Consider the following 9,972-nt stretch of genomic DNA (forward strand, 5'->3'; position numbering starts at 1 on the left):
AGATATGGAAATGTTCGACATTTCGTAATTTTGTTGGATATGGATCTAGAATCAGATAGTGAAAAATACTAATAAAAACTAAACTGAAATACATCCATTCAATATTTATATTAGAGATGGATATGAATACGGATACATGATATCCATATATAGTATAATTTTTTAGCAGATACGAAAGCCGGATAATGCTGATATCCATTTCAAGTTTCATCATATGCACTCAAAAGTGTTGGAAATGCACATAAAACAGAGGAAGATTACTTTTAAAATTTAAAAAGGATTATATATAAAAAATAAAAAGGAGGAGAAAGTCGGCAGAAAGCATGGAAGTTTTCGTCGATGCGAAGGCAGGGAAGCATGGAAGTTTTCGCTTGTTTATTCGACCCATACGATGGCAAAAAGGCTGCATCTATCGCGGTGCACTGCATGTGCTCGTGCCCGTGCCCGCGCCGGGACGTTCCACTGGCACTTTTGCCGATTTATGCCCTTGAGATGGCACGCACCTCCGTCCGTCTGCCTTCTCACTCTCGATGCCTTCGTGCTCAGCGTCGCTCGCCTCACACATGCCAGACGGGGAGGACCAATGGCGCCAGCCTTGCACAAGCCAATGTGCTGGCGGCTCCTCCGTAGCTTTCTTGGTGCCAGGCGGTAGCGAGGACATGGCGTCGACCGGAGCTCCATTGTCTGCCTGCTCGCCGCCACAAGTGATCGCCAGCAAAGCCGACAGTGTGCAGGGCGCAGCTCACTCCACTGTTTTCACTGCCAGCAGTGCGGTAATCTCTGTTCCTACTCCCTTCAAAGTTCTGATGGGGACTACTAGTAGTATTGGAGGGTGATGTGATTCATCATTTGCTGACATGGCATACAGTATATTGTGCGAACAAAAAGTGTATTTAAACTCCATTGTTGCTCAATTTTTAGTTACAGAGGTCAAAGGTTGTTTGTTTTGGTTTAATGTAGATGAGCATACAAATGTTAACCTGACCTCTTTTTATCATGGAGTTCAGGAATATGAACCATATACCTGCAATGGCTCTGTTGATATCAAAGGCAATCCAGCATCGAAAAAGCATACTGGAAAATGGAGAGCCTGTTACTCAATTCTTGGTAATCAGACACTGGTACCTATATTTTTCCCTCAAAGTGCAGTGCCACCAACCAACCTTTGTTACCTCTTCATGTATTCTTGTCTTGAAAATTTTGCCGATGCCCTTTCTTCCTCTGATTTTTTTTTTTCTCTGTGAATCCTTGTTCTTGGAAGGTGGTGAATTTTGTGGTTCTTTGGCGTACTATGGTGTTGGGACGAACCTGGTAAGTTACCTAACAAAGGTGCGGAAGCAGAGCAATGTCACTGCGGCGAGCAATATAGCTTCATGGCAGGGAACCTGCTACCTCACTCCCCTTCTCGGAGCATTCTTGGCAGATTCATATTGGGGAAGACACCGCACAATCGTTGTTTCCCTCACAATCTTTACCATTGTAACTCTCGATCGGCACTCCACTCTTTTCTTTGTCAAATCTGCATCTGCATGTTGAGTTCAGATTTGTTCCAACAAATGAAATGCACAATTACTAGTGCTTATGCCTCAAGATTTGTCTGCAGGGAATGGTTCTATTGACACTTGCAGCAGTAATTCCAGCAAGCACTCATACATTGGAGATATCTCCTCAGGATGCCCTGCCTTCCCTTGGCCTTTTCTTGACTGCCCTAGGCCTAGGTGGCATCTGGCCATGTGTCCCCACATTTGGGGCTGATCAATTCGATGACACTAATGGAACAGAGAAGATGCAGAAGGGGCTCTACTACAACTGGTACTACTTTGCTGTCAACGGCGGCTTCTTCTTTGCGAGCACACTCCTCGTGTATGTTCAGGACAACTGGGGATGGGCATGGGGATTCGGGATCCCTACACTGTTTTCAGTGATTGGAATTGCTGGATTTCTTGCCTGTATGAAGCTTTACAGGTATCAGAAACCAGCAGGAAGCGCACTCACTAGGATTTGCCAGGTTGTGGTTGCAGCTGTCCGGAAGGTCCATGTGGATGTGCCAAATGACAGCTCTCTTCTTTATGAAATGCCAGGCAAGGAGGCAGCAATTGTAGGCAGCAGGAAGTTGATGCATACTGAAGGACTAAGGTATGGTGCTGACTGCTGACTGCGGAGTCCATTCAACTTTTTTTTGTGTCTACTTTCAGTAATTGGTTACAAGTTCTACAGAATTTTCACCAAGTCTTTTCTGAATAAAAAAATGATCTTATTTAGGTTCTTTGATCGAGCTGCCACCATTTCCTCCTCTGAAGAAACATCTTCTGCTGACGTGCCTAGTCCATGGAAGCTTTGTACGGTGACACAGGTGGAGGAGCTGAAGATCTTGGCAAGAATGTTGCCTGTCCTACTAGCTGGCATAATTTTCAACATGGCTGAAGCTTTCTTCCCTCTCTTCATCGAACAAGGAGAGGTCATGGACAACTACATATACGGTTTTTCAATTCCTCCAGCCTCATTGACGACCTTCAACTGCCTATGTATCCTCATCCTGGCCCCTTGTTACAACAAGGTTATCATGCCAATGCTGAGCATGATCACTGGCATGAAGAGAGGCTTGACTGAACTACAACGCATCGGTGTCGGTCTGGTTTTCGCTATGCTTTCTTTGGTTTCAGCTGCGCTGGTTGAGATGGCGCGCCTTAAAATCGTGGACGAAAGAGGCCTAGTGCATCGTAGCACTGCAGTCCCCATGAATATCCTGTGGCAGGCACCACAGTACTTCTTCGTTGGTGTAGCGAAAGTGTTCACCGTTGTTGGTTTCATTGAGTTTGCATATGAGCAGTCACCTGATGCCATGAGAAGTTTGTGTCAGGCTTGCTCTCTCATCATGATCACCCTTGGAAGCTACCTTGTCTCTGTGATGTTAAAGTTCATGGATTCAGCAACAGTGGGAAGAGGGCGACAAGGATGGATCCCTGATAATCTCAATGAAGGTCGTCTCGATCGTTTATTCTGGTTGATGGCAGGGTTGCAGCTTCTGAACCTTCTCACGTTTGCATATTGTGCCACGAGGTACAAGCGCAAACTAGCTAATACTTGAGTTTGTTCTAGTTCGTGCCAAGGAGTGCTTATATATCGATGTTTGCTGTATAGTTACACCTATGTTACATGCTGCGTGTCCTCAAAATTTCAACTTACATTGTAAGTTTTTATGGAAGGACCGAAAGGTTTTGGATACTAGTACAAGTACCACTTCTTCAATCAAAGATATAACAGTCCAGTAAGATTGTATTTTTTTAACAAATGAAAAGAATCCGATTCATCCCTTACAAAGCAAGGAAATCATAACAATTATTGCAAACTCTTAACTCGACACAATGAAAATCCAACTTAAAACTCAAGCCTATCATTATTTAGCCATTCAAAGGAAGCAAAGAAATGTATTGCGCTAGGTACACTTATCTGATATGTTCCTTGTTGTCTCGACACCATTGCAAATGTGCCTAATGGTGTAGCTAGTATGTTCCCCTCAACAATAGGTACAGAAAAGTTTTAACTCAACACCTATATAAAACAAAAAATTCTTCATACCAGCAGATATATATATATATATATATATATATATATATAGAGAGAGAGAGAGAGAGAGAGAGTTAATTGAGCTTGCCTATTCGCTTGAGCTTATCAACCATTACTTTTTAGCCACGAAACAATATTTTTCTCTCAGAATAAATCAGCATCAGCCAGAGGCGGAGCCAGCCATTTCGATTAAGGGGGGCCGATAAATATAATGACATATCTAAATATGATAAATATATAACTAAATGTATTTCTCAATAATTTTTTAAGGGTTTTACATATGTAGTTTGTATTTATAAAGAAAAATCATAAGATTATTATTAAAAATAGCTAATTTGATGTACTGTGTTGGGGGGGGCATGGCCCCTACTAGCCCCCTTGCTCCGCTAGTGGCATCAGCATCAGCCGCATAAATGACCCAGAGTAGGACTTGGTGACCTTCTCAATGAAGCAACTCTGAGAAGCCTCCAAGGCGTGTGTACATGCTATTGAAATCCACCATGCCTAAGTGGTGAATGGGTAATCACTTATGACATGGAGCTTAAACAAGTCTTTGTGGCTTAGGTGCTCTAACATGGATTAGGGGGGTGTGGCAACAACCTTAGACCATGGGGAAAAATCTGGTAGTCTCTTTTCTTTGCTCTTACATTCCTACATTACTTTCAATGTTTGCAAGTCTTGTTGAGTGAAAACTAGGTTGCAAGCTAGTGTTTGCTTAGCATAGATATCCTTTTGTACCATAACGACCCTAATCTTAGTGTGAGCCTTGCTGAGGACATGTTTAGCTTGTTTGTCGCATGGACACACTAGCTTGCTTTGTACAAGAACTTAGGGTGAACAACCTTGGGGGTTTAGGCTTTGCATACGCTAAGGTTTGTTGCTTAAATTTTAGATCCCAATTCACGTCTCGGCCACATGGGCCATTCAGTCCTTCCAAAGGGGAGAAATGTATGAAAAAAGCAAGGTAAATGATGAAATCAAGGATCAATGAGGAGTGCATATCACTACATCCAAAGGTGGGGGAATTTGATATTTAATGATCCCATGGGAATAAGAGGAGCACAATCTAGTCCAAAATTCCAAGTATTTCAATTGATCAAAATTAGTTTTAATGATCAAATTCAGTATTAAGTGAGGCAATATTTTGAACAAAGTGAATGGTTGGTAAGGCATCCAAGCAAGCTTGTGGTAAGCCTAAAGCATATGTACTTCATTTGTTTACATGTTGGCATTTTTATGCTTACCTTGTTTTCATTGTCATCAATCACCAAAAGAGGAAAGATTGTAACATAACTCTAGGACTAACACGTGTATTAATGATGTATTGGATAGATCATAATAGATACTAGAGATGCAAGAAAGGAAATAGCATGAAGACTGGTAAAAAAACATACCAAACAAGACTAAGTGTGTAGACGCTCAGTAGATGGTCCAGTGGCTAAAGACCACAACACATCAAACAATCATTTGGTCAATCCGGTGATACTTAGTCCCAAGACAATATAATGGTCAACATGATGTATGGTCCAACCAGAAAGAGTTAGATTCAAACAATTGAGGACAGAAAATGCCAAGTAGAATAGTTTATTCATATCTTTTATTCTCTTTCAAGTTGCAGTAGAACATGTGAATCTATATTAAATTCCTAGCAATATTATTAGGGATGACAACCTATTTCATGCTTAGGAATATTAGGGTGGCTAGTTGCTAATTGACAAGTTAATTGTATACCGTGTATTTCTGGTGTTGTTGCTAGAGGTAGGGTTTATCTCTATTTTTAGTAATAACGGTAGTAAATTTCAACACCTGTATAAGAGAGGTTGGTGAATACATTGATGAAACCCTAATTGTCTTTGGGCCTACCTAGCAAGTTTCATTTGCCTTCGGCTAGGGCCTCCTCCTAGGCCTTGTTTAGTTCCCAAAAAATTTTGCAAAATTTTTCAGATTCCCTGTCACATCAAATCTTTAGACGCATGCATGGAGTATTAAATATAGACGAAAATAAAAACTAATTGCACAGTTTGGTCGGAATTGACGAGACGAATCTTTTAAGCCTAGTTAGTTCATGATTGGATAATATTTGTCAAATACAAACAAAAGTGCTACTATTTCTGTTTTGCAAAATTTTTTGGAACTAAACAAGGCCCTAAGTGAAGTCCTCTTGGGGAACACTCCTGTTGGAAATCTTGTGTTCCAACAAGTAGCTAGATTTGTTTTCAATTAGGACCACCAATTCATGTAATGAGCGTGCCAGCAATTTCACTGTTAGATTGAAACTGACGGTGATGAAGATTATTATCACTACCACTTTGACCACTGATGGTCAAATCAGTGGTGATATGGTGTTTGGAACGAGTGGTGATGAGGTTTATATAGTATTTTCTTTCCTGAAGTCAATTGAATATATTAGAAAAATGGAATAAAATCAAATAGGATCATATTGAAGTTAAGAGAGCAACAAGAGTCACTTCCCGCTTCCCACTAGAAAAGGGGATAGTCCTTTGATAAGAGTTTGGCATTTATGATGTCAATCTAGGTTATCTGAGATCAATAGTACTAGCACGTATGAATGACAACACAAGGACCTATAGTGGCGGATCTGACACTAGGGCAGGTGGAGGAAGGGACCGTTGCCTGCGCCTATGGAGCCCCTAAGAAATTTTGTGGCAATGGAGGTAGGGAAGGAGGGCTAGAGTGTCAGTGTCGGAGGTTGAAGACGACGTGTCGCGTTGTTGGCTATTTCTCTGTCTCTTTTTCCTTCATGCAAATTGGCCTAGTAGGATAGTAATGTCTAAGAGATAGACAAGTGACTATGGGCCTTTCTTCTTTCTTCGATTTCCTAACTTCCCTTTTCATGTGAGAGCATGGCAGCGGTATGCAGTGAGCGTGGTAGCTCCTTCTATTCTTTATATTTGATTTTCACACATAATTAATTGGTAAAGGATATATTGTAGATTGTTCAAAATGACCACCAAAAGAACATTACACACATATTTTTCAAGTTCAAGTGGTATTTGTTAATTATAAAAATTGTAATTTTTACATCTTATGTATTATGATGTGCTTGCAATTGTTTATCTATGTTATCGTATAAAATGCTTAAAACTGCTATATGTTAGTCTTGTATGGGATATAATTGAGTTAAGTTGGTCTTGCTTTCTTCAGTCCAGCCCCCCCCCCCCCCCCTTCCTAATTTTTCTAGATCCACCACTAAGGACCTGCTTATATTTTGACCATAATTGCATCAATACCTAAGGGTCCTAGAAGAAGATGACTATGAGCAAAAGCTTTAGGGAAAGCAAATAGTCAAAATACATAAACACAGGAAAGGTTAACTCTAGATCTGTATGCTAAATTTTGTGAATAAACATATTTATTTATTATGGTAGTTGTTGACACCTCTAATGCCACCTAAACTAGGTTGTAACCCCAACATGGTGCTAGAGGTGCTGGTATTAATACATATAAATGCTCCTCTAGAATGAATATGAAATCCGCAAACGCACAGATAATACCAATTTAGCATTTTAAACGGGAGTAATCAAGATATCATTATTTATATTTTTACCACTAAGAAGGGAATGCTAAGGATAATGAGCAATGAGCATCACTGCATGTGGTAATAGAGAGTATAACTATGTCCTTATCTATCTTCTCATATAGGGTAAGTGTCACAAGATAAATAATATATAAAAGGTAAATAATAAGTGATAAGCACAAAGCCACATAGTAACTGATGAACATCTCAATAGATTACTCTAAGCTTGTAACATTAGCATGAATTATGACAAAATATAAGGATAAATCCTAAGTTATTCTAACTATAAGGTCGAAGCATACAATGACTAGTGCAATTACACTTGGAAATCATAGCAAGAAAAGGTTATATCTACGCATAGTGATATTAGGAAGGAAGATGAAGAACATAGCAGTCACTTCCCTATAATAGTTGTGTTATGCCTGCCCTATACTCGTGAGGTGGACTACGAATGAGTCAACATGACTATCACTCTCACGATCTACCACACGGTCCAGAATATAGGGTGCAATCATAGGAAAATATGGTATAGGCACCACGCCTATACTATATTTACCACTCACCCATGAATTCAATGAGCAAGCGCTATACGATCCAACACTTGAATATAATTCTAATCTAACTATGCCATTATCAAAGTAGACTAAGAACAATATAATTGAGAACATAATCAAATAGAGCAAAGTCATATCCAATATGATAGAATAGACTAAAGTCATATTCATACAAATGATGAACTAGATGAATAATATAATAACGAATATAAAAGTAGGAGAGAATTACGAAAAATTCTCTTGACAAATCTGGAAACCAAGCGATGCTTGCCTCCTTCTAGTTCTAATCCGAAACTATAGAGATCTAATTGAGATGGTGGCTCTAGGGCTTTCTCTAAATCTTAGACTAAATGATGAATGAAATTAGCGTTTCTCCTAGGGCCAAGGGCCTTCCTTATATAGCCCTCTAGGAAGCACCACAACCCTTAGTTCAAACCGACCTTGATGAACGGTTATTATTGATCCTCAAAGACGGTGGAGGCATGATCTATGAGGTGGCTCCTGATTGGCCACCTAGTTGGGGCGGCCGCCTAGGGGGGTGGTGCGCCCGCCCCTATCACAGTGACAAGTGGGTCCCACCTCCTAGGGAATTGCTTCCTGAGTCTTCTAGATTATTCTTTTTATATATGTGGTCCTTTTCTCTCTATTCAAATATGACATGTGGGTCGCTTTTGGTCTTTCATAATAACCCCCTGCAGAAATAGACATTCAGCAAAACTCATAAAATTCTATTAGTGTAACCCCTATATCTAGATGGTAATTATGTTTTAGGTCCTTTCTCATGCTATGTTGACGGTTAAAAATGACACTTATCTACCGTCAACAGTAGTTGCCCGACACCTTTTGCAAATTTGAAGTGTAATCATCAATAAAGCAGTGAGAGAAAATATTACCATATTTCTATTAGATTAGTTTTGTTGAGACATGTCATATTCATATGGGGCAAGTCTGCTAGAAGAGGCCCAACTAATGCCACTAGAGTGGTATGAAAAAGCCACCCCCACCAAGGGGTCACTTGTACATTTCTGCTTTCCTATATAATGCCAATAATATGAGGGTTCCTGGGCTCTCTCATCTCCCTCTGTTTTTTCATAAACCTAGTTTCCGCCTCACTCTCCCTTGTGTGTTGGAGGCCTTTGTCGCCAACCTTTTACTACTGGGCCTTCGTCACAGCCCTCCTTTAGTCGGGCCTTCGTCGCCAACCTTGTCCGGTAGGGCCTTCTTTGGAGCCTTCTCTAGCTAGGCTTTCATCGTTAGCCTTCTTCGGTCAGGCCTTTGTTGTCAGACTTCTCCTGCTGGCCTTGTTCGGGAAACCTAGCTTCTCCCGTCGGCCTTCTCCCGCTAGCCTTTTTGAGAGACCTTCTCTAGGAGACCTTCTTCCGCCGGCCTTCACCAAGGGACCTTCTCCAGCTAGCATTCTCCAAGGAGCCTCTAACTCTCAACTTTGTTCCCGATTGTTGTCCCAACAAGTTTGTAGCTAAGATGCTAGCAATTGAGTGTTGCTATCACACTACTACAAATCTGATTTGTGATTATTTCCATTTTATGACATTTTCTAGTGTACGTAATGGGTTAGTGGCCAAAACTAGTTGTTAATCACTTAGAGCCGTCATAATCTAGTCCAAAACCTTGTTTTGATGAACATAAGGGCATCCAGTAGACGTCACAATTCAAGGCCTTAATAAGGATGAAATGCTTATACATTTTGGCATAACATTTATCATGGACCACACCTCTTCTCACAACATGCATGAATATTTCAATTGTCTTCTCGAAATTAAAATAATACCCAAATAGGCATGTAAGTTTGTTATAAATAATCCATATTAAAATTATGACTCTAGCTTATCTTTTCTTGGTTCAAATATGACCGTAGCGAAACCTCAAGAAAAATACTAAAGTCTTTATTTATAGCCCATATAAAATTAGACGTTGGGCTAAATCTCAGTCTACCTAATCCAACCTTTTAATTTTTGTCTATTTTGTCCTTCACTTCACTATCAAATTTGCATGTGCGATACACACATATTTGTAAAAACTATTTCAAATGAAATGTAAATGTTAATTGAATTGTCGATATAAAAAAAGGTAGATCGTAATTGTTTGATCGTTTTAATTGGGTCGTGTAGAACAATGTTTAAATCATTTATTCGTTAGCCTCTGGTTAGATCCTCGATTCACAATCTTAACCACAGTTAGTGGTAACTCTTGTGAAGGATTCATGAGTACCGTGTGGCGTGGGCATTCTAGTGTCCTATCCCATGTTACCGTGGGCCGTGTCACCGCGTGTCGGCGTGTGACTGTACGTGGTCC

The 9,972-nt window shown here is 40.3% G+C and overlaps 1 protein-coding gene across 1 annotated transcript; it reads left to right on the forward strand.

Moving 5' to 3' along the window:
* On the forward strand, positions 482-3,456 carry LOC8086259 (protein NRT1/ PTR FAMILY 8.3). The gene is made up of 5 exons (XM_021462598.1): positions 482-773; positions 1,008-1,107; positions 1,262-1,479; positions 1,604-2,136; positions 2,263-3,456. Exons 1-5 carry the CDS (start codon positions 531-533, stop codon positions 3,086-3,088), a joined length of 1,920 nt encoding a protein of 639 aa, XP_021318273.1. The 5' UTR covers positions 482-530; the 3' UTR covers positions 3,089-3,456.

The sequence above is a fragment of the Sorghum bicolor genome, chromosome 1, assembly GCF_000003195.3.
Source record: "Sorghum bicolor cultivar BTx623 chromosome 1, Sorghum_bicolor_NCBIv3, whole genome shotgun sequence".
Taxonomy (NCBI): Eukaryota; Viridiplantae; Streptophyta; class Magnoliopsida; order Poales; family Poaceae; genus Sorghum; species Sorghum bicolor.

Coding starts and splice junctions, on each gene's coding strand:
- LOC8086259 (XM_021462598.1), top strand. CDS start 531: ATGCCTTCGTGCTCAGCGTCGCTCGCCTCACACATGCCAGACGGGGAG. Junction 1,108..1,261: donor AGCCTGTTACTCAATTCTTG/GTAATCAGACAC, acceptor TGTTCTTGGAAG/GTGGTGAATTTTGTGGTTCT. Junction 1,480..1,603: donor CCCTCACAATCTTTACCATT/GTAACTCTCGAT, acceptor ATTTGTCTGCAG/GGAATGGTTCTATTGACACT.